This window comes from Tinamus guttatus, unplaced genomic scaffold (assembly GCF_059628265.1).
Source record: "Tinamus guttatus ecotype Peru unplaced genomic scaffold, ASM5962826v1 Tinamus_guttatus_pri_ptg000325l, whole genome shotgun sequence".
Lineage (NCBI taxonomy): Eukaryota > Metazoa > Chordata > Aves > Tinamiformes > Tinamidae > Tinamus > Tinamus guttatus.
This window is the reverse complement of record NW_028288859.1, coordinates 389,056-414,441: the sequence shown is the minus strand read 5'-3', so window position 1 is coordinate 414,441 and position 25,386 is coordinate 389,056. Positions and strand designations below refer to the sequence as shown.

At 36.7% G+C, this 25,386-nt stretch overlaps 1 protein-coding gene across 1 annotated transcript in view; it reads right to left on the bottom strand.

Annotated features, from left to right (window-relative positions):
- The window catches only part of NEB (nebulin), a 120,218-nt gene that overhangs the window by 78,223 nt on the left and 16,609 nt on the right, over nucleotides 1-25,386 (bottom strand). Inside the window, 32 exon segments of the mRNA XM_088529148.1 lie at nucleotides 276-587; nucleotides 1,416-1,523; nucleotides 1,625-1,729; nucleotides 2,440-2,643; nucleotides 3,020-3,331; nucleotides 3,766-3,873; nucleotides 4,724-4,828; nucleotides 5,269-5,472; nucleotides 5,686-5,997; nucleotides 6,806-6,913; nucleotides 7,782-7,886; nucleotides 8,743-8,949; nucleotides 9,096-9,407; nucleotides 9,518-9,625; nucleotides 10,443-10,547; nucleotides 11,501-11,707; nucleotides 12,476-12,787; nucleotides 13,209-13,316; nucleotides 13,456-13,560; nucleotides 14,252-14,458; nucleotides 15,558-15,869; nucleotides 16,774-16,881; nucleotides 17,786-17,890; nucleotides 18,119-18,325; nucleotides 18,882-19,193; nucleotides 19,663-19,770; nucleotides 19,869-19,973; nucleotides 20,700-20,798; nucleotides 21,730-21,837; nucleotides 23,647-23,844; nucleotides 24,815-24,928; nucleotides 25,013-25,120. Of these exon segments, the coding sequence (XP_088385274.1) occupies nucleotides 276-587; nucleotides 1,416-1,523; nucleotides 1,625-1,729; nucleotides 2,440-2,643; nucleotides 3,020-3,331; nucleotides 3,766-3,873; nucleotides 4,724-4,828; nucleotides 5,269-5,472; nucleotides 5,686-5,997; nucleotides 6,806-6,913; nucleotides 7,782-7,886; nucleotides 8,743-8,949; nucleotides 9,096-9,407; nucleotides 9,518-9,625; nucleotides 10,443-10,547; nucleotides 11,501-11,707; nucleotides 12,476-12,787; nucleotides 13,209-13,316; nucleotides 13,456-13,560; nucleotides 14,252-14,458; nucleotides 15,558-15,869; nucleotides 16,774-16,881; nucleotides 17,786-17,890; nucleotides 18,119-18,325; nucleotides 18,882-19,193; nucleotides 19,663-19,770; nucleotides 19,869-19,973; nucleotides 20,700-20,798; nucleotides 21,730-21,837; nucleotides 23,647-23,844; nucleotides 24,815-24,928; nucleotides 25,013-25,120 (5,538 nt within the window).

The following is a 25,386-nucleotide window of genomic DNA, read 5'->3' as shown; positions in this document are numbered from 1 at the left end:
GCCTTCAGCCTGGCAGACAGAGGGATGGAATCCCCTTACGCTCAGCACACCAACAGAATGGTGTCTGATGCAAACTGTCACCATCATGTATGACCCACACAATCTTTGCCCTCATGGGGCTCACTCAAAAACTCCCACAAAGCCAAGATGGTCACCTCGGGAACAAGCCCCCACAATAACATTACACTTATGCTCCTCCCTTCTACCTCCTCCACAAATGGACCTAGCACAACAGTCACATCCCATGGGAACACATCCAGGAAAGAACAGCTTACATCACTCTGCAGGTCATACACTCTCCTGGCCTGTACAATATCGTTTTGGTCTGGCAGACAGGTCCACCGATGCAGGGGATGCTTGTAATCCACATCGCTGACCAGTTCCTGGCATTTCTTTGCCAACACAATTCCCAGCATGTCCACCGGGGTACTGAAGTGGGTCTTGGTCTTCTCAAAGGCCTTCTTGTACTCCCGGTCACTCTGAATCTTGGCTACGTGCATGGACCACATCATCTTGGGGTCGTCCTCTATGTTGCGTGCTCCAATATGGTGGCCAAGCTGCTTGCGATAACCTTCCTTGTACTTGTACTGTGGGGTCAAAGAACATCACAAGCTTCACGTTAGCTGTTCCCTCTCCAGCTGTAACCCTACTCGGTGCAAACGTTGGCAGACAAACTCTTTGCTCTCCCCACGTTCCTGGAACACCCGGTGACAGGCCAATGACGTGCAGCACTTCCACCCCACTCCATGGCTACTCAGGGTCATGGGAGCTCAACCCAGCGCACCCACCAACTCCAAACAAGCCACCTGAGCATCCAGGAGCACTACAGAATTCGGCAGAGAGGGTCAACAGCTTTCCTGAGCACCTCTGCTGGAGGCCAAATATACAGCTTCATGCAAAATGTCTGGATGAGTCGCACTGTTTCAACAGCCATACTGGAAATCCCACCTCTATTGCCCCATCTCCATCACCTACAGGGCCAAAGTAGCTGTCACACTGCACTGCACCAGGGTCTCTTCTGCCATGCCACAGGGAACTACCTGCTAGGCCTGGGCTGCAGCTTCAGCTGCAGACCTCCAACTACTGAGTTTGGGAAGTGACAAGTGACAGTACTTTTCCCTCCAAACCCGCAATTTCTGAAAGGTCCACTAGATTTCATCAGACACTGAGCTCATCTACTTACACTAAGGGAACAGTCCCCAAATACACAGTAAAGTACAAATTCCTTCGCAACACAGCTTGCCTGGGGCATCACGCACAATCACATACAGGTGCTACAAAAACAAGACCCTCACTCACCAGCTGAGGTGCTCTTGGGCCTCCATTACTCTAGGGCTACAGAGCAGCCACTTTATCGACAAGTGCTCAGACAGCCCCACAAGAAGAGGGGCCACCAAGCGTGTCCCTGTACTTACATCACTTGCTATATCTCTGGAAGCTTTTGCAGCCTTGATAGGAATGGAATCTGCTCGCAGGTCGTGACCCTTCTTCTTCTCTTCTTCCATGGCAAGCTTGTACAGTTTCTGAAAGAAAGCAGGAGCATTGCCCACGTGCCTCCAACAACACAGCCCCCTGGGCCACCAAAGGCCACCACTGGCCGTTTAGACCCTGCTGAACCACCTACCTCACTGAGGTTCATTTGGTTATGATACGCTAGAGCAATTTCAGGTGTATCTGGCATTATGTGGATGCTCGTTTTATCTTTCTCCCAAGCTGACGTGTAGAGGCGCTGGAAAAGAATGAGATCACCACGTGAAGGAAGATCCACAAGCACACGGAAACGCACTCAGAGGTTGAGCGGGATGAGGGAGCTGCAGCAGGAGGGACCCCTCCTTTGCACGGCCTCGTGCACCCAGGCAGCGCTTGTGCTCCGCAGGAGCAGGCAGCAGGAGGCAGCAGCCAAGAGGCTGCCCTCCACGGAAGCCCACGCATCTGCTCCACGCCACCCTGGGCGTGGAGGGGACCCAACACCATGAGCACCTCCTGAGGGCCCTCCTGAACAACGGTGCTGTCGTACTGCTGTCTGCAGTGCCCTGCTGCCCCAGCCAAGTCAAGAGGGACAGATAGAGGATGCTGCAAGACATAACAAATACGTCCTCTAGTCCCTGCTGCCATCTACATGATAGCATCTCTACAGGAACATACAACCCCTGTCGCTGCACAACCAGCCTATACAACCTACCACCCAAAGCTGGCTGTGAGCCTCCCGCCACACCTTTCCTTTCCAGAGCCTGACTAATGCTTAGCTCCTTTCTGTTCAGCAGGGCAGCCCACCCGTGCTCCAGCTCTTTGAAATCAGAACATTCTCCAGAGAACACCAGCCCCTCAGGTAGTGGGGCACAGGACCCACCAGCAATGATCACCCCCTGGCAGGGCAGCGTGCCTCTTTTTTCCTAAGGATCCCATTTCCTCCCAGCTCCAGAGGGAAGCACAACTCACGTGGTTCATAATCTCAGAGTTGTGCTTCGCCAGAGCCATTGGTATCGAGTCCAGAGGGCTCGTGAATTTGATGGTGCCCGGGTGCTGCCGATACTTCTTCTCGCTCAGGATGAGGCCGGCTCTCTTATTCTTCTCATCGTCCAACGAACCGCTCGGCGTCCAGCCAATGCCCCTCAGCCAGTGCAGGTCCGACTTGTACACGTTCTGAGAGGAGACACAAGCACACCAGGCAGCTCAGCCATCTCCTCCACACACACAGAGCTCCTGCCTGCCAAGGCCAGCAGCACCAAATCAAGGAGAGCCCCTGCCTTCAGCCTGGCAGACAGAGGGATGGAATCCCCTTATGCTCAGCACACCAACAGAATGGTGTCTGATGCAAACTGTCACCATCATGTATGACCCACACAATCTTTGCCCTCACGGGGCTTACTCAGAAACACCCACAAAGCCAAGATGGTCACCTTGGGAACAAGCCCCCACAATAACATTACACTTATGCTCCTCCCCTCTACCTCCTCCACCAATGGACTTAGCACAACAGTCACATCCCATGGAACACATCCAGGAAAGAACAGCTTACATCACTCTGCAGGTCGTACACTCTCCTGGCCTGTACAATATCGTTTTGGTCTGGCAGACAGGTCCACCGATGCAGGGGATGCTTGTAATCCACATCGCTGACCAGCTCCTGGCATTTCTTTGCCAACACAATTCCCAGCATGTCCACCGGGGTACTGAAGTGGGTCTTGGACTTCTCAAAGGCCTTCTTGTACTCCCGGTCACTCTGGATTTTGGCTACATGCATGGACCACATCATCTTGGGGTCGTCCTCTATGTTGCGTGCTCCAACATGGTGGCCAAGCTGCTTCCGGTAAGCTGTTTTATATTGATACTGGTGGAATGAAATCAGAAACATTAATTTTTACTTTTTAATTTTTCTTTTTATCTGCAATCTAAATTCACTTTTCTCTAAGCATATGAATATGAACATAAATTTCCATGTAATATATTTTTTGGACTTGCCATGATGGGAAGTCATATATTTTTAATATTTAGGGTAGTCCTCAATCATATTTTTAGCGGTTTTATTTAACCCCCACCATACTTTAGCTTTTTAAATTTATTTTATTTGTATATGTTGAATCTTCTATTTCTTTTATATTTTTTTAACAGCCCTAAGAATAATGTATCCACTTGGAAAGTGAGCTACATAAGGTTTGAATGCCACACTTGTTTCCCCTTTAAAAAAAAAAAATCTTACTGCAGAGATTTTTATCAGCTTAATGTCATATTATTTCCTTTCTTTCCAGTCAGTGAAACTCTTACCTCACTAGCTATTTCTCTGGATGCCTTTGCTGCCTTCAGCGGTAGGGCATCAGGAGGAAGATCATAGCCTTTTTTCTTCAGTTCTTCATATCCTAACTTGTAATGTTTCTGTTCAATAGAGATTCAAAGTAATATTGACAAAAATGTGAAATTATTGAGCCTTTAAGATAGACCTTTACTCCCCTGCTATCTTATGAGATTTCAAATACATTTTCATTCATATAATGATTTCCAACAGTTTAATTTATATTTTGTAACTAATGGCAGAAGATATTTGAAAATATCTATCAGTAAGTTGTCCAATTAACTCATTTGTGATTGATGTTGCTTTTTACTTGACATACTGCATAATAAGGCTTCCTAGGGAGATAGATGATACAATCTATCGACTTTCTTACAGTTTCAATGACAATTATCTCTTCTCTTGAATAGAAATGCAAACATTTCTTTACCTTTTGCATATATTTTATATCTGTTCCATTATAACAAATAATTTGATGTAATAGTACGTAATTCTAAAAATATAGTTCAATATAATCAGAAATTTTAACAAAACAAGAGTTGATAGACACATATTCAATGATATTTAGACATATGCTGAAGGGCTTACAGGTGGACTAAATGATCGTGAAGGTCTCTTCCAACCATAGTGATTCTATATACAGGGATTCAGTTGATATTAACATGATCAGTAGGAATGAAAGACATGTATCTGAAAACACACTTGTGTTGAATATTTTCATTTTCTTTTCTTTTTTAATATTCTAGCAATTCCACTTCTAGTCTACATTGCAGAAATTTCAGTCATGCATCCCAATGCACAACACTATTCACAGAAAAAACTCATATGTTTGTTTAAAATGGGTAAAATTCCAGAATTTCTGTACTGCATTTTAAATGGAAGTCACAAAGGATAATTCCAGATTTCATAAATCACATATTGTAGAGAGCCACTTACATCACTTGTGTTGATTAAGTTTGATTTAGCCAGCAAGATTTCAGGAGTATCGGGCATGATGTGAACCTGAGTCTTGTCCTTGTCCCATGCTTCTCTATACAGTATCTGAAAAAAGAAAGAAACAAAAATACCCTGTTTGATAAAATGCTTACATAAATATCAATGAATTCAGCTTTCCTCTTCTCCTCAATAGCAACACAAAGATGTAATCTACAAGTATAAATGTTATCTACAATATAAACAATGCAAGACATTTGAATGAAATAATGTACCATCTTATACCATCTTTTTTCCTTCTTTACACCCATGAGGGTGTACACCATGATACATATAGTCTATATAGTAAGCATCTGATTTGCAGGTTATACTGAATAAATTATAGAACCCTAAAGACCTTGATAAATGAGTAATAAAGTATAGATTGCAAAAATCTGATATTTTGCATATTTTAATCCCATGTTCCTACATGGAGAACTCTAGTGTATACTAATGTATTCATTTACTTATCAATTTACATGTTCTGCCTTTAGAGAAAGGTAACTTACATCACTTCTATTTTTGGCATTAGATTTTGCTAAAACAATATTCATGGCATCTGGGACACTTGTGAACTTAATAGTATCTGGGTGCTGCCGGTACTTCTTCTCGCTCAGAATTTCAGCAGCTTTCTTGTTCTTTTCAGATTCCAAAGATCCCAAGGGACTCCATCCAACACCCTTGAGCCACTGTAGATCTGCTTTATACAGATTCTGTTAGGGAAAAAAATCAAATCGTAATAGGTTATTTCCATGTTGTTCTACTAAACCGTGTGAAAAGAGGAATTGACATTTTAAGCTTGGTAGCTTTCATCTGTTCCATATCAACATCCAAAGGGAGTTATTACTTTTCAAGAAGCAGTGAATACCTTATTTAAAAAGAGAGAGAGAAAAAAAGTCAAGGATTTAATTCCAGAGGAAACTTACGTCACTTTGTAGTTCGTAGACCTTCTTTGCTTGGATGACATCATTCTGGTCTGGTAGACAAGTCCAGCGGTGTAGAATATGTTTGTAGTCTGCATCACTCACAAGTTCCTGACATTTCTTAGCCAGAAGGAAGCCCAGCATATCCACAGGCATGTTAAACTTAGTCTTCCACTTTTCAAAATCTTTTTTGTATTCCCTCTCACTCTGCATCTTAGCTACTTGCATCGACCACATCATCTTTGGATCATCCTGTAAGCTGCGGAATCCAATGTGATGTCCCTGTTGCTTGCGGTATCCTTCTTTGTACTTGTACTAAAATTACAAAGGTTATATTACTGGAATTGCATTAAGAATAAGGCAGTGATAAAATATACAAGCAAAGCATCAATATATTCATTTAATGTTGCACATTACCAATAATAATGAACAACCTGTTATATCATCTAATGTAAACAGTTCAATAGCCCCTTGAGTCACGTGCATAACCCTGCTTAATGTCAGTGAACACCATTCCTGGGAAATAAACACAACCTCTTTAAAGGAAGAGTGCGTGGCTCCGAGAATGTCTCCTGTGCCACCTGATTTACAGTCATGCTCTTCTGACCTTCCAAAGGCTGACTTGTTGCAATGTTTTAATGAATAAAGTAACCAGCGTTGGAAAACACAGACACGTAACAAAAACACTTTCTAATTATCAGCAAAATCTCTTCTAGAAATGCAGTTGTGTTTAGATCAAGTTACAAAGACTAGGAATACATGTTTCAGCAAATCTATGCCAGAAACAGAAACAGTATTTCTCAGGACTGGCACTGGTCAAATTTTCTGTTGTTTTAAAAATGTAATATTCAAAAGAGCATGGAGGTCCTAACTTTGTATGACTAGCTATTTCATGGATGGGCTGCAATCTTTGGAAGTCCCAAGATGCAAGAACAATTCTCTCAAAATGCTTTCTTCACTGGCTACAGCATTTCAGGGAGAGTCTTTTTAGCAATTTTGTGTTTTATTTGAAGGCACACCTTAGCAGACAGACAGATCTGCATCTAGGGAGGCATCTAGGGAGCCTCAGTAGGGTATAGCAATTACATGAAGTGCACGGCAGACTGAATTAAGCATTGCTTACATCACTTGCAATGTCCCTTGAAGCTTTGGCAGCTTTCACTGAAATGGCTTCAGGTGTGAGGTCATAGCCTTTCTTTATCATTTCTTCCCAGTCGAGCTTGTACAGTTTCTAAAATTGAAAACAATCTCAATTGAAATTTTAATTGAAAAAGCCTTAGTAGTTTATTTGTCACTTTCTATTTCAATATACCTGTGATCCGTATTACCTGGACATCACACATGCTTCAGTTATAACAGAAGGGCTACTAGAAAGGGAGTGCAAAAGGGAAACTAACAGACAAGGGGCTCAAGTCTTCCAAGTCTTAGGCCAGCAATTAAATAGTTTTCCTTATGACAGCAGTTTCCTACTACAGCTTATTTTGGGGACTAGAAAAGTATGTGGAGAATTTAATTCTGTACATCCGGGATAACTAAAAAAATTTTGATTGCTTTAACAAAATTTTAGCTAATGATGCTGTCACATAGCTGTTAAGTAGTCAATTCAGCTTGTGTACAACTGATTTAAGTGCTTGCAAGTGAAAGACTCACCTGTGAGCAATAATGCAAAGCAAAAAATAAGAAATTTATGCTACATAATTGTCACTAGCAGTTGAAAGATGAAAGAAAAGTTAAAATCACTGCACATGCTTATTCTCCGTATTAAATTAAAAATATGCACAATGGACTTGTATTTTTATAGTAACTCATTGTAATGTGATCGATTCCTACGGCATGCATAAAGTATGGTTTAAGTACTTGCGGAGTTCAAAACAGGTTTCCACACCCATGTATTTTACCATAAATTAGGCTATTTGTGAAGACAGTAACCACTGCTACTCAGAGCAGCATCGAAATTCTTTCCTGCTTTAAAATGTCCCCCCACTTTCTTTTACTTAGACAAACTAACAATATTTAACTGTGAAATGGGAGGGCACCTTTACATTTGAAGAAAGCATACATCAATTTAAAATGTAATAGATCGTACTAAAAAACACTACCTGGCTGTAGTTTGCACTGTTCTGTTTAGCCTGTAGAATATCCGGTGTATCTGGCATCACATGGATCTGAGTTTTATCCTTCTCCCAAGCTTGAATATAATCATGCTATTGAAAAAAAAAAAGTGTCAGATGTGTTCATATAAATGAAAAGGAAAGCTTTTTAGGTTTTCATCTTTTTGTTTGTGCATTTTGATTATTGAAGGCAAAAGAAGACAATGTTGTCTCAGGTTTATTATACTATGCAATGACCTAATCCAGACTTAGACAAATGAGGATCTGGTCTTCTGAATTAGAAGATCCTTGCTTCTAGTGAGGACTACATATCAAGATTTTCAGGATCTATGGACCCAGAGAGTTCTAATGCTCTCTCAGCAGGCACGGTTTTAGGGTTCCCCCAGCAGGGTTTCAGGAGCTACAGTTCCCCTTCTGTATTCAAAGAGGCCTAAAACCTTTCAATTCAAGGCCATCCCACAGTATCCCTATCAGCCAGGTTAATTGTAATGCTTAATCACCGAAAAATCAAATGAAATTCTTTGACTTGACTTGAAATGCTAAAAATATTTAAAACTTGTAATTTGGTTTGTCAATGAATAAACATAACATGATAAAGTATATACTGCCTAAGTATTCCAACAGAACATCACTGGTTTGCAGGAAAAATTATCTGTTTCTTTTCCCGGAATTAAAAATAATTTTTACATAAGCATGAAATGAATAGAAGATAGATGGCTTTGACAAAAATAAGAACAGATTTATTTATTTATTTGTACTATTTAGCAGTACTTGAGCGATTCAGCTAAGAAAAAACTGAAACGAGAAGAATCTGTAAGTTGCTATTTCATTTTGGCTCTATTTGGTTTTACTGGGGAGACAATCCTACATACAGGTGTTGATATAGGCTCATGCAATGTTTATTAAAACAAACTATATTTGATAAGTAACTTTCCCCATAAATACTCACTTTATTCATTATCCCTGCATTGTGCTTTGCAAGCACCATGTCCATGGCTTCGTTCTCTTTTTTGAAGGGGAACATGCTGGGATGCTGGCGGTATTTCCTGTCACTTGCAATTTCTGTAGCTTTCTTAGATTTCTCCACATCAAGAGAGCCAGCAGGACTCCAGCCCACACCCTTATACCAGTCATTGTACTCCTGTTTGTACTCATTCTGCCAAACAGATCACGAAAGGCAAGTTTACACTCTACAGACAGTACATTCTAAGTAATTCTGTTGTTTCCAAAACAGTCATAACGATCAAAGAGGAAAAAAAGCCACGTATGTGAATGATAGTTAGAAAGAAAAAAGAATCTTACATTACTTTGTATCCGATTCATGTTTCTGGACAGCTCTAAACTCATGGCATCTGGTAGAAGCATATAGTTGTGAATGAGTCGCTTGTAGTTAGCGTTGGTTACACGATCCTGTGCCTCCTTAGCTGCCATGATACTGAGGGCATCAGAAGGTGTTTGGTAATGGGTCTTGCTTGTCTCGTAGGCTTTCTTGTACTCCCGATCAGACTGCATCTTCGCCACTTGCATGTAATGGACAAGCTTGGGATCATCCTGAAGACTGCGGAAGCCTACAAGTTTTCCCTTGTCTTGTTCATAACCTAATTTATACTTATACTGCAAAAAAAATACAGAGATGGGCCTTAATTTCACACCACATGTATAATGTCAAGAAATTAATGCTTTAAAACATCTGAAATGGGATACTTTCTCTTTTAAGAACTTACATCACTAGCAATGTCTCTGGAAGCTTTGGCAGCTTTAATAGGGATAGCATCAGCTCTGAGATCATACCCTTTCTTCCTAGCTTCTTCAAAGGAAAGTCTGTACATTTTCTGTGAAATGGAAGAAAAGAGATGTTCTTTAAAAAAACAAACCACCCAACACTTATAAAAAACTATTCATTATATACAGCAATGAATACAGTAACTTGAAACACAGACTATTTATATGTTTTAACACTCTCTCAAGAGCTGTCTAAAGCAATCAGGCACTTAAAAACCTCAGTATTCCTTCAAATTCCAGTCCTAGCTCTTATAAATCAATGCAGTTTAATGAAACTATAATGAGTAACATAATCTATAACAGTAGAGGAAGTAATTATGTTTGTTTCCCACATGCACAAATATTGGTTTAGCTGCACCTATTATCTTTCTATAAAATGTGAAAAATATGTCTATTTATGTGCACCATAAGAGTTGCATAATTACAAACAATTCTTTATTTAGCATACACAGATTTAACCACTAGCTACTGAAAAAAGTGGCTATAGTATTATTCGTTACACAAAAATAGATTTAATGTAAAAAAAAGAATTTTGAATCCACTACACTATTTTGTGCACTATAATAATAATAATAATAAACACAATAACGAACATGAATAACTCTATTATTTTGTTAATAACTATTATATTTTACTTATCTACATTTATATTTGATAATATGTCCATAAATACTATGCTACTTTTTCTTTACAACATTTTACATTTAATTTCAAAGAGGAAGAGGGCAAAATAAAAATAAATAGCTTTTTTAATGGAAACTAGCACAAGTTAGCAAAGCAAGAATTACAGACACCTTCCTATGATGTCACCACATTTATTCCTAACAAAAATAGCAGCAAATTATTAGTCTTACAGACAGTACTTACATCACTTATATTAAATGCATTGACTTTTGCTAAAGCAATCTGTGGAATATCTGGTGTGATATGAATTTTCTTTTTGTCTTCTTCCCATGCTTGTTTATATTGGTGCTGGAAGATAAAAGAAAGATGCCAACATAACAATCTCAATCAAAAACTAAATATAATTATTCCTATTAAAGTAATTTCCTGTTTTAAATGCAATTTTTCTTTTGAGATATGAACCTGAAGATGATGCTAGTCTGGTAGGAATATTTGTATTTTAATTTCATTACTTACAAACACTATGAATGAGAAATAGTTCATTAAGTTAATATGTAAGGCAGAAATAAAAACGGAAGAAATGCCAATCTTGCCACATTATTATCCTGCTTTTCTAACAGTGTTAGCAACAATCATTAGCATAAAAAAAACATGTTTCAAACCCAAGTCAGAGGTATATATAAAGATTGATAAAAGTAGGCTCTTTGGTCTGAAATGGAGGATTATTACTTGGAAAACAAATATCAATTAAAAGAGGTAGTAGAGTTTTTCTTGGAGGAAGTTGAGCTAAGAGATGTGCACCTAAAATTCTGGTTATCATTTAAGCACACATGAACACTAGAAACTTTTAGTGGACGCAAGTGGATAATGGCAGTTCAGCAGGAGAATCAGAAATTATCTCATTAAAATACATTCATATTATAGAGCAATTTCATATCAATGAAACAAGCATCAGACAAAAATACACCATACATTTAAAATTTTTAAACCTTTTTTTCAAAATGGACCACACTCACACTTCCAGCCCTTAAAGCTAAACTCTTAAAACTCTTAAATCTGCTAGGTTGGGCAAATTTTACAGAACATTATGTGATCCCCAGGTGTGTGTGTCTATGCATTTTTCAGAAACACTTCAGTCAAGGTCTGCTTTCAAGTATAGCAAACTCTATTAAGGTTAATATGATGACAATTAAGCATTTTATTAGGTGCCAAAACTGACACTTTCCGAAGTTGCTCACACAGTAAGATTAGATCAAGTATAATTTGTTTTTATTCCTGCCAACTTAAAAATACTTTCTTACCTCATCCATGATTTTCGCATTATTTATAGCTAAGGCTATGTTCATGGAATCCATAGGAATGGAGTATTTCAACTTGTCTGGGTGCTGACGGTATTTCTTTTCACTGAGAATTTCCATGGCTTTTTTGTTCTTCTCAGCTTCCAAAGATCCCAATGGCATCCATCCAACACCCTTCATATTTTCATCATATTCTGCTTTGTATTGATTCTGGAAGCAGAAAGAAAAGAAAATAATCAGATATATGAATAAGTCTACAATCATGATACCTCTTAAGTGTTTAACGAATATTAGATTTAGAATGCACTTATTCTGAAAGGAACTATACAGTACTAAGATGTATCTGGGACTTATTTATAAATAATATTTTTATTACAGTGGTTATCTTTTTTTATTATTATCCTGTCTTTCATACATTGTTCAGATCCTCCTGATGACAGATTGCTGGCATGAGATTACATAATTAGGCCCTCTGGAAGAAGAGGGTTCACCTAAACCATTATGCATAAACCTGAAGAACAAAATAAATAACAACCTATCTCCTCTAGAATTTTAACATCCCAAGAAGTCATTGAGCACAGCTGCCTAGCTGGTTTCCCCTTTTTCTGAAAGGGCATCTTTTTAGAAAGTACAAGTTAACACTGTTAGTGAAAAGTGAAGCCTTTTCTGCCTTGGCCTGCATTCAGAATTGTTCCTAAAGAGCCTGACTGGACATATGAGCAATAAACATACACGTAACTTATAAATAAAATGATGTATTTCTCAGGCCATATTCTTTTGCAACAGACGTAAATTAGTATTTCAGAGCAGTCTGAGAAATATACAATCACTATCATTGCTAGAAGCCTCATTTTATTTCCTACATATTCATACATAACTGAACAAATTTTGCTAAGAAAATTCTGCTATTTTACAGTATTCATTCATAAGCTAAACATGATTTCATTGGCAATGCAACAGTTGAAAAGTCACACTTACATTGCTCTGTATCTGCATCATGTTTTTGGCTAATTCAAGACTCATAGCATCAGGCAAAACGTTGTAAATATGGATCAAATTTCTGTAGTTTGCATTTGTAGCCACTTCCTGTGCCTTCTTAGCTGCCACAACACTGAGCATATCCACTGGAGTGTGGAAATTAGTTTTTGCCTTCTCATAATCTTTTTTGTATTCACGATCAGACTGCATCTTAGCCACATGCATGAAGTGAACCAGCTTCGGGTCGTCTTCAAGGCTGCGGAACCCAATATGCTTTCCTTTTGCTTTTTCATAGGCTAGTTTGTATTTATACTGACAGGAGGAAAGACAAAGAGCAGCAAAAACTTAAATCAAAAAATGCATTATGTCATTAGACTCTATTTTTCTCTAGAACTTAGAAAATATTACAAAATTGTTGTTTTTTTTTCTTAATCACAAGTTCTTTTTCATTGGTTTTCAGGCTTAAACTTGTTCAGTCTCACCAAAAAGCCCATTGAACAAAAGCATATGAAGCTCAGCAAAATGCACTGTTCAGTATTATTCTACAGGAGACAAAATACCTCTGAGAGAGAGAGTAAACGTCTACCACGGCAAGCATATAATTGAAACTTAGATGATTCAAAATGCTTGAAAAAACACAATTGTGCATAATACAGCATTTTGAAAAATATCTGATTGGGTTTACAGGTGAAATAATCAGCTTCTCTGAGTGTTACCAGGGAACAAAACTTACATCACTTGCAATGTCTCTCGAGGCTTTGGCTGCTTTTATTGGAATAGCATCTGGCTGCATATCATAACCTTTCTTCTTGTCTTCTTCCCATTCAGCTTTGTATAGTTTCTAATTTAAAATATAAAAGGAAACAGTTATTCTAATAAGATAGTGAAAGTATTTTCACAAGAGACAAAAAAATTATGCCAACTTTTTATTTGTGATTCGTAACAGACACTGAATGTTCACTTTGATTATGATAGCTTACATTACTCATGTTGATCTGGTTCACTCTAGACTGCAGAATTTCTGGAGTGTCTGGCATAACATGAATGCTGGTCTTCTCCTTGTTCCATTTATCAGTGTAGCTCCTCTGCAATTACAAAGTTGCATTTAGCATTGGAAAGGCTTCATATTAATAAAACAAGAGCTTGCTTTCATTTTGCTCATGTGTAATAAGTAATATTTTGCAGTACAAAGTCCATAAACACTATAAATAATCTTCACAAATATAACTGAAAGCTAGCTATATTATATTCTTTTTTTTTGTACTTCATCTGACAAATCTGCAGTGTGTTTTGATAACTAATCCATACTGAAAATGAAAAACTTCAGTCTGCATTTTTTTCCTGTTTTGTATCTTTAAATGCAAAGCATATTTCTTTCCTGTACCCTATTTTCACAGAAAACATGGATAAGGATCTTTGGTGTTCCAAATACTAGGGTTACATATCAAAGTATTCCCACTTCCAAAAAGTACTTATACAAAATTTATTTTTTTTTCAGCTGATTATTAGGTTTCATAAGTGCTATAGATCTGGAGAGGGCATCTCTAACCACATACGGAGGAGAAAGCTCTTAACTTTGTAACTAAAAAGTGAAACACTTGTAATTATGAGTCCAGCCTGGGGCTTCAATCTGTATAAACTGCACAGTCCTATCCAAGCAAATCACTATATTCATTTGGGATTCTAGTTACGTCAGTGGGAATGTATCCACAAGACAATTTTGCGTGTGAAAGACCTAACACTAGCTCAGTCATGACCATCTGAAAATAGTCTCACCTTATTCATGGTGTTGGCATTGTGTTTAGCAAGCACCTGTTCCATGGCATCCATCGTAATGGAGTATTTCAGCTTGTCTGGGTGCTGGCGATATTTCTTTTCACTAAGAATCTCTGTAGCTTTTTTGGCCTTTTCGACATCCAGTGATTGAATTGGCAGCCAACCAACTCCTCTTAGCCAGTTATTAAAATCTGCTTTGTAGACATTCTTTTAAAAATAAACAAGGAAAAACAGCAGGAGAGAAAGAAAATTAGTATGCCCAGACACATAAAAACAGATGAGGTCTCAAAACTTATCCTGGTCATTCATTTTTTGAAGGAAAATGTAGGCAATTATGCCAGAACAGTTAATGTCTCCAAATCCTCAGCAAAATACAGAAACTATTGATAAATTAAGGGCAAACAAATTCTGTTCACTAAACCAAATTGTAGAACTACCACTGGAAACCAAATGCACAGATCTTAGAACAAAGTTTGTGTGGTAAAAAATGAAAAACTGACAAAAATACCATCAGCATTTAAATGACAGTCTTGTTTGTCAGTAGGTTCAGTTTTCAGCAGAATTAATTCACTGAAAAATTTCTTCAGCAACTTTGGCTTAATCACCTGGTTCTGCACAATCTTGAATGGTCACCATTCCAATTTAATCATACTTTACAAAATGTTTTTTAAAACAAATAAAGATATGAAGATGCTATGAAAATAAAGCATATTTCTGAAGTACCGAGTTAAAAATAATGAGATCATCACATTTAAATCTGACAAAAAGACCAAATACTTTTATAGCATATGTATGCAGCACAGAATTCAACCCAAAGTATCACTTTCCTCTCCTTATAAAAATGTTGAGTTTGACAGCCAAGCAAACTCAGCCAACTCAGCAAGAACAAGTAAAAATACAATGGAGAAGCTAAAAAACCCCTAGAGGAACATTTCTGTATTCGGAAAGAATAAAAAGAATGACACATAAAAACAATAAAATTCAGATCCTATACTTGTCCCATTGTCCTTAGTCAAACTAAGTTCAGAATGTGAAGAACACTTTCAATCAGGCTGTTCAAGCCTTTTTTTAGAATTTCAAATTTGTTGGAGGACTTTTAAAAAGAATATTGTTATTTGTTAGGTAAGTTTCCTGGAATTTAACAACTACACATAATTATGATAAACTTTAGAAAACACAGGGATCTAAAACCGGCACTTCCCCATCCATTGTCAATCTACTACCATTCACTTTTCAGTCTTACTCGGTTAATACAAAAATACAGTAATTCTCAGAGTATAAAATGAAATGATTTATTTTTACTTACATCACTCTGAATCTGCATCATATTTTTTGATAGTTCCAAGTTCACAGCATCAGGCAAGAGTGTATAATGGTGGATTAGTTGTTTATAGCCTGTATTTGTGACTGCTTCCTGAGCTTTCTTGGCAGCTGTCACACTGAACATGTCCAAGGGAGTGTGGTATTTGGTCTTCGTGACTTCATAATCCTTCTTGTATTCGCGGTCTGATTGCATTTTCGCCACATTCATGTAGTGAACAAGTTTGGGATCATCCTGCAAGCTACGGTATCCAACCTGTTTGCCTTTCTCTTTCTCATAGGATTGCTTGTACTTGTACTAGAAATAAAGTAAAAGAAACCTTGATTCACTTCAGAAAGGAAAGACATATTTTTAGTAAGTTTAAAGCTTTTAAATTCAATATCGTGACAACTGCAAACCATTCTGTAAACTCATAAAATGTTTTTTTTCAGACCGTTTTGGATTATTTAGATGAAAAGGAAGAGTGTCACTAGATCGCTCAGCTTGTCCTAAACTCTAGTATAGATTTTGATCTAAATACATAATAAAAGCCTGCTTCTGCTACTGTCTCTGCCATATTATATTTTACTGCCAAAGCTCTCTGATTCTCAGGAATATTTGGGTTCTATTAAAACACTGGCACAAAACTATGTAATTGAAAAGTGTAAAAAACATCCAGATAGACAGACACTCAACATTCAGATTCTAGGGAGAGGCAGCTGAAATTGCGTTGGAAGTGATTTTTGGCCTTTTGCTAACAGTAGTGGATTTATTTCCGAGTTCCCAATCTCCTCTCCTAGCCTGCATCCGATGGAACACCGACCTTTCCTGTTGCCAGCTGACTGAGGTTGACTGATAATAATCACATTGCTGTACAGCTGATGAATGCCATGCAAATAGACCTGCAATTCTACAGCAGTTATAAGTTACAAAAAGGGAACTTTCAAATAAGTCAGTGCATACCTCAAGTATGTTTCCACATAACAAAGAGCTCCAGCTCACCAGCACTTAGCTACGTTATGACTCATTTCTGAAGAAACAGCTTTTTTTCCTGAAGTTCACAAGTTTCCAGTACTTTCCCAGTACCATAAAAAAATCAATTCTCAGAGATAAGCTTCTCTGTTTCATTATATGGATATAGAATGTGCTTTATTGCACAATATTCTGCAGAAGTGTTAATGAAACAGGTCTTTGTATTTCTGTCTATGCACATAATACTTACATCGCTAGCAATGTTTCGAGAAGCTTTAGCAGCAATAATAGGAATGGCATCAGGTTTCAGATCATATCCTTTAGCAATAGTTTTTTTCCAGTCTGCTTTGTAATTAGCCTTAGAGGGAAAAAAAAATGGTACAAGATAGTAGTGTTACAAGTAGTTACAGTAATTGTAACTAAGTTGTTGAAACTCGTTTTTATTATAGGTGACAGGATTCAGTTTAAGCTGTGCAATTGCAAGGAAAAGATCTCTACACAACTACTTTCATTTATATTATGAAAAACAAATTTATTAAAAAGATAAAAAAGCAATTCAAGACAATCACTTTAATTCATGTAGTTAACTGATAAACTTCTTAGGAATTTTTTGCAATGTTTATACAGAAAAATTGTTAGCAGTGCTTTTGCTTCCACTGAAGCGAAATTCTTTTTCATCTCCTCGAACCTTTAGAAATTCCTTTGTTTAGCTTCAAAATTAGGACCTCTGGTCTTAAGTGATGCAAAGTAGTCTGACTGGTTTTTTATTAGTGGGTAGCATCTGGACAGACTAGCAGTACTTGATAGCTTTTTACAGCATGGGATAAAGGGAACTTTTACCCAGTTCCTAGAGGTCTGATAATGCCACCAAAAAATTACTATTACCAAGGTAATAAAGGCAATATTATCAGTGCAGCTCTCTGCAGTGTTGGAGGGATGCAAAAAGTCATGGAAAGCAGGTAGACTAGTAACTGAATAACTAGTAACTAATAATCAAGTTACACGAGGTTTCTTCTTCACCATATCCAAGCATTTTGGAAAAAAGCACCAAAATATGTTTATTTTCATTAGTACTCAGAGAAGCACTTGAAAATTTTGCTTAGCAAAGATAAAACCCACTGACTTCTAGAAGCAAGAGTTCTGCTAACCTAAAACCTGCATTTGTATATTCAAACGTAGTAGCATAGATAAATAAAAGGCATATTTTTCTAGTAAGAGAGTGATAAATATAATATTGAACGAAATACTGGTTATATGCTCACATCGCTCAAATTGAAGGCATTGACCCTGGCTTGAATAAATTGTGGAACATCAGCATCCAGAGTGTATTTGTGTTTTACTTTTTCACCTTCTTGCTTATATGTTACCTGAAACAAAGAATAAATAACATATTTGTTAACAATACAAGGTAGGTAATATTATTGTTAACAAATAAGCAAAGTAATAATGCTTAATTCTTACTAATAAATGGCAATTTTAATACTAGTACAGTTTTTAGAATTTAAAAATTTGAAAGATGGAATATCCATTATTATATCATATGTACATTAAAAAAAGAAAATGACTATACTGCACAAATAATGAAGAATTCTTACATCACTCAGTTGCTTGGTATTGTGCTGAGCTAAAACCATTGGTATTGAATCTGGTATACTTGTAAATTTGATGGTGTCTGGGTGCTGACGGTATTTCTTTTCGTTTAGTGCATCTCCAGCCTTTTTAGCTTTTTCAACATCCAGAGAGCCCAGGGGACTCCATCCAATACCCTTGAACCAGTTGTTATAGTCTTGTTTGTATGCATTCTGAAGGAGAGAAAGCCAACATGAAACAAGATTTTCCCAAAGAATTTTTTTTCTGTTTAGAACTATAATCATATAGTCTAGGTCAATGTGTTCAACACTAGCAGGAAATATGAACTCTTAAAAGGAGTAGATTTTATTTTAAACTCCTCTGAGATTTTGCAAGGATGAAAATTAGCCACTTTTCCTTCATGATTCATTTCTTAGAAACAGTGACACCCTTTCAGTATTTACTAAGTTCACTTCCCCATGTAAAAATTTTCACTGTATGGTGTCCACATATCATGGCTGAATTCATTCTTTGCTGCAACACAGTCTAACAGGCTTGGCTTTATAGAGAGGTCTACAGGAAAGAGACTTTTCTAATTCTAGTGAGCCAATGGGGATGCATCAATGCCTTCCATTCAGAGAGGAAAATCTGCTTGGTAAGCATTCTAATCAGAAAGTGAAAATATTTTTAAAAGATAGGAATTAAAAGAATTGAGGGACCTCTCCTAAATCTCTCTGGTTCATGCCCGAGGTGACTCAACAAATTATTTTCAAGTGAGATTTTACTTACATCACTCTGAATCTCCATCATGTTTTTGGTCAACTCCAAGTTCATTGCATCTGGTAGATAAGTGTAGTGGTGGAGGAGGTTCTTGTAATTAGCATTGCTGGCAATCTCTTGAGCCTTCTTGGCAGCCACAACATTGACCATATCCAGTGGAGTGTTGTATTTAGTTTTTGTTTTCTCATAATCTTTCTTGTACTCTCGTTCAGACTGCAACTTGGCTACTTTCATATAATGAACTAGTTTTGGATCATCTTCGAGGCTCTGGAAGCCAATAAGTTTACCCTTGGCAAGTTCATAGCCTTTTTTATAGTTTACCTGTTAGAGCACAACAGAACAGGGAGTATCATCTTAAGTGCAGTAACTTAGCAAAAAGCAAATCAAAAGCAAACTATGCTTATGGGGTTTTGTCTGTTTGGCTTCTGTTTTTACATATAAATCAGTGACCCATATAACACAATCTTAAGAAAACCAGACATATATCTCTTTACAATTCACTGTTATACAAATATCAGTTAATCAAATTACACAGTATTGTTACTTCAATTATACTGATCAGAAGAGGGAAAGGAGTCTTAAAATAGTAAGAGACTTCCCTGAGGCCATCCCTAAGAAAGTATTATAACTGTGTTAATTAAAGTTGATCGATGTTTAGATAAAAAGTGCAATAACAGACTCCATTAAGGCAACAAGTAAAGCAACCTTCAGATATCATAAACCATGTTTGCGATTATGTTTAAGCAAACTGTTTTGAATAAAACACTCCCTTGAGGAAGGGCATACTTACATCACTGACAGCCTGTCTAGCAGCCTTGGCAGCTCTGATAGGAATAGCATCACTTCTTAGATCATATCCTTTTGATTTTAATTCTTCCAATCCACTTTTGTAGTAGTTCTAAAAGAAAAGGTGAATTTGGTATGAACAGTTTCTGTCTAACTGAATCTTAAAAATGTAAGCTGAATGAAGACCTCTGGATTCACGTATATACTTACATCACTAATATTATAGGCATTAACTCTAGCCTGGATAAAGTGGGGCACATCTGGAGGAAGGTGATACTTGTGAATAACTTCTTCACCTTTGGATTTATACAGTACCTGCAGAGAAAAGTAGAGAAAATTAAAGAAATAAATTTGGGCGGCCCAATGATTACAGACTTCATCAGGCTGAGATGCATAATTTCATTTTATCTCACTCATGAAGAAAGACAGAGATGGAATACTAGTCTCTGTCAAGTGAATGTCATAAATCACATGGACTTAACTGGTGTAAAGAACATATTAAGAATGATGACCACAAACACAATTACACACCTACATACTGAAACCAAATATGAAAAGTCACTTGAAAAAAATTAGGAAAAAAAAAAAAAGCAGATTCCCAGATGATCTTCCACTAAAGCAGAATTGCATATACACACAAAATATTTGCATGTGCATGCACACACATTCACATTTACAGTCATTTCAGAAGTTCTCTTAAAAACAGATGACTAAGTGAGGGTAGCAACAGTAAAGAAATGGATGGTCTCAGAGTATAGGAACACACAAGTCATGAAAAACAGAACCACTCGGACTGGAAGAGAAGGCAACCACCACTGAATATCAGGGCATGATTCCTTCTACAGAGGTTTCAGTTAGCAACTTCAGATAATAAATTTACCTATTTATATATATATATATTTATATATATATGTCTATATATATATATATCTATATATATATATATATGTCTATATATATATGTGTCTATATATATATATATATATATATATATACATACATATATATACATATACATGAATCAGAAATGGCAAAACTTACATCACTTCTTTGAGCCTGGTTGATTTTAGCCTGAACCATAACAGGCTCATCTTCAATCTGTGTAAACTTAATAGTGTCTGGATGCTGGCGATACTTTTTCTATTCGGAAAAAAAAAGTGTCATATTACATTCCCGCATGGATAAAAAGAGATATTATAACTCTAACACAAACATAAGCTAATACATTCATTTATCATGCTCTTTCCTTCCGCTAGATGTTCATCACATGTCAATAAAAGGACTTAGCAGTTGAGTATGAAGCTCTGTACCATCTAAAAATTAGGCACCTGGACGACAGGGGATATTCATAAGAGTGATGCAGGTGCCTAATTTCTCTATAAACTCAACAGAAAAAAAAAAGGTAGATTTTCTAATCATAATACTCATAACACTCAACACAGTAAACACCAGGATATCTAATTCAGACAAAAAAACTGTTGATAAACAGTGAATGAAATTCTGGATATTACTAGTATTTAGGCACCTGAGGTCTGTGATTAGGCATCCTTGTGAAATCAGATTCACAGCTTAAACCCATTGCTTTACTTATGTGCGTAAGTCTTATGTTTAGATACAAGTGACTAGATCTTTATTTTGATATAAAGAGCCCAAAGGACCAACAGGACATCTCAGCAGCAGTCAGTGGATTTTTTTGTGTTTTAAATCCAAAGATTTCTTATGTAAAATGCATAAAACGTAGTACCCGGAATGTATGCTTCCATAGCCACAATTTAATTACAAGTCAACAAAGACATGCTGATTTTCCAAAAGAAACAGCTGACAGCAGAATGAATCACCAAGTAAATTAAGTAGTTAAAGTCAAAGCGTTTTGGTTAATCTACAAATGAATATACTACTTTTTATAAGTTAGGACTGAGCCCATAAAGAATTCCCATTTAGTCAATGAAAGGCAAAGAGTTTCATATTAAAAGACAGTATGATAGATACAGCACCCACAGTCTCTCATTGCCTTTTCCCCCACAAAGTGCTCTCAGCAGAGTGAGAATTTGGTTACACTCGACTTCATTACCTCATTCAGAATGTCTGAAGCCCTCTTAGCCTTCTCCACTTCCAGAGATCCTAATGGTATCCAGCCGCAACCTTTCATGTCACTATTGTAATCTGACTTATACTCATTCTGGAAGAGAGAGAGAAAAACATGCAGTCCAGTGAAAAGAAGATTCCATCTATCTGAATTACCTATATAAAACTATTTCAGTGATACCAGTAAAAAAGCTTAAACTCTAAAGCTTAAATACCACATCAATAAATTTGATTTTATGAAAAAAGGAAAACCAAGGAAACATCTAACATTAAGGAAAAGATATCCAAAGGCTTCCAGAAGATAAAAACTCTGTTCTCCCTCACACAATGCCTGTGTTAAAATTAACAGACATAAGCACATGCACTGAAAAAAAGTCAGAATATTTAATCTGTATGCCTTTAAAAATATGAACTTCAGTGTTATATTCTGCCTTCCAATCTGGTTATTTCTCAATGATAAATTATTTGAATGACAAATTACATATGAAACTACTATGATTCATTAGAGCTATTTTTTTGCCAAATTAACAAATTACAGATGCTCTCAAAAAGAATTTTGAACCTGATTTGCACAAGTATTCTATTCTTACTCAACCCAGAGCAAAGAATGTGTTGTGTTCACAGCAAAATACAGCAAACTTTTAAAATGTAAACTTCTTCCATTTTTTAAATTGAATGTTCAGTCATCATTTGACTGATCAACTTGAAGGAATTCATCAAAAATTCAAAATTCTCTTGACAAATACTGCTGTAATACACAACTTCAGCTACATCTCACATGCATGAGAGGTTCATCAGCTCGGCACAGCTTTGCAAATACACTTGACTGTCTAAATGAACTAGTTTGGGTGTCGTTAACTAACACAATACTCTGCCATCATTTTTGCAGCCTGCTTGCACTCTACATGCAGTACTTAGATAGTATGCCACAGTTTTGCACTGTACAAACCTAGCTGATACATATTTCACTGCAATATTTCTGCACATGTTGCCCTGCAACATGTAGAGATGCCCATACAATTTTTCTACTATTGTTCATATTGTTCTCTGTTAGCTAAACCAGTATGACAGTGAGCCACTTAAATATCTGAACCAAAACATTTAGCTGGCCAGCACATAACATACAGTTGGTGCAGTCAGACATCACCAGTATTGCCTTGGTCTAAAACCTTCTGGAGTTAAAAAGGTTTCCAATCTACCTGCTGATTCTGGAAAGATGCTATGTTACTAGAAAAAAAGTATCTACTGAATTTCTCAGTTTCTTGAGATATGCTAATTAGCTTTGTAAATCCTCAAAGTTCTATGAAACTAAAAAAAATATTCAGAAATTCACTGAGACATCATACATTCTCAAGATTTAAAATTTTTGCAGTGAATATTCCAAAACTATCCACTAGCAGTAATAAATCTGTTATTTTTAATGAGAAAAACAAACACATTTGTTTCTTCTGAACCAAGTCACTTGTGACTTTAAAATAAACCCCCAAAAATTAGAATTTCAATAGGAAACAGAGTTCTTTTCAAAGTACTCTGTATTAAAAATAGTAAGTTCAATTACCCATAACTTTCCCTCAAAGTTACTTTGGGGTTAGAAAATGCCATCATCACTTTGAAATTCCTGTTATCAATAAAGAGAATAACTCAGTTCATTATACATATAGAGAGAGGGAATTCCACATAGACATTTTGAAGAAGTACACCTACAGAATAGATGATATTCCTGCTATGCTTCCCTTCACAAACTCCTGAAACACAAAGCTATGATCATTTGTTGAAAAGCAGTGATTAAATCCTGATACTCTATCTGCTAAAGAAGTTTCTCTTTAAATACTGCAGCAGTAAATATTGTTACAGTAACAACCTGGTCAGCGTTACCAAAACCACAAAAACACAAATTTCTTACGTCACTCTGAATAGTATAGGCTTTCTTTGCAAGCTCCACATTAATGCTGTCAGGTGGATAAAAGTAATTATGAGGGATGTTTTTGTAGTCCACATTGCTGGCAATTGCTTGAGATTTTTTGGCTTGAACAACTGGGATCATGTCTAATGGTGCCGTATAGTTGGTCTTCGATGTTTCATAAGCCGATTTGTACTCACGCTGAAAAAGAATTTGAGAAATACTTTTTGCTAGGAGATTAAGTCAAGGTCAGTTCTACACTCCTCTCAGAGGATGCTGCTTTCTGATATAACATTATGTGCTTGCCATTCTGTAATTCAAAATTCATATAATTTTATATAATTCTATATATTCACATAAGTCTACAACTCTAAATTCAAATAAACTAGCGATATTAGGATTGCAAACAGATCTAATTATTAAATGGAGGGTATAATTATGTTTCACAGATAGAAAATATGGATTATTTATTTTCATTAAACCGAATTTTTAAAATATTTTAATGAGTTATCTGCAAACATAGCACATGCTACATTAGTACCTAGTAATGTAGAAGCTGACTTACAAGTCCAATACTTGATTCTGTGCTACACTCATAGATGTGTTAATTCATGACATATAAGCTTAGGGACTAACTTCAGTAGGTGACAAAGCTGTTGGATTTTCATAGTTTTTGTGTGCTATCCACCAGAGAAGAAATAACACGTATTATTTTACGGGTGTATTACACCTCATAAATAGAAATAATGGACAGTAAATTGGAACTGAACACAGAAGGAACCTGGCAGCTGTTAGCAAGAAGACAGCAGAAATAACCAACTGTGCAAGGTTTCCAGAGCATACCACAACTTTGACTGCAAAACAAAAGCATTGCACAGTGTAAATAACAGGAAGAATGGTAACAGTGGATGATGGATGGGTCTATTCATAAATTAAAGCTCTCAATAACCTCGTCTAACCTCAAAGCTGGCCCTGCTTTTAAGTAGGACGTTGGACTAGATGACATAATGAGGACCCTTCCGACCTGAATTATCCTATGATCCTACGATTTATTTAATATAGTTTTTCCTTATAAGAGCAAGACTGTTCCTTTATTTCTGTGAAAGTCCTAGCCTGCAAGCCAGAAATGAATAAACAGCATGAATAAAAGAAAGTAGTTTAAGGATCTCACATCGCTCTGCTGTTTGGCCACCTTCATGGAATGTAGTATCTTGGGATCATCATGAACACTCAGGGCTCCAATCATTTTCCCTTTACTCTGTTCATATGCTTTCTTATATTGCACCTGCACAGCCAGAACAAAACAGTGAAACCAAATTCCATTTAAAACGTAACCTGAAAAGCTATTATAATCAAAAAACATACTTACATCACTTGCAATTTTACTGTGAGCTTTAGCTGCAAGAAGTGGAATTGCATCAACTTTGATTTCGAACGCCTTATCTTTAGCCTTTTCCCAATCATACTTGTAGCAACTCTGAAGAAAATAAACAAAAATGTCATAGGAATCTAATTAATTCAGATGTAACTAAATATTAAATAAAAATCCAGCATTTAAAACTACTGGCAACATTTCATATTACAAATTAACATTATGCTTATTTTGAGTATGACAAAAAGAGTAATACACAAAGAACAGCATAAATTTCTTAGCAATGAAGTACTTAACAATGGATATTTTGGATATCCATGGATATCCTATGGATAACTTAACTCCATTTCACGACCCCTTATTATTCCCAG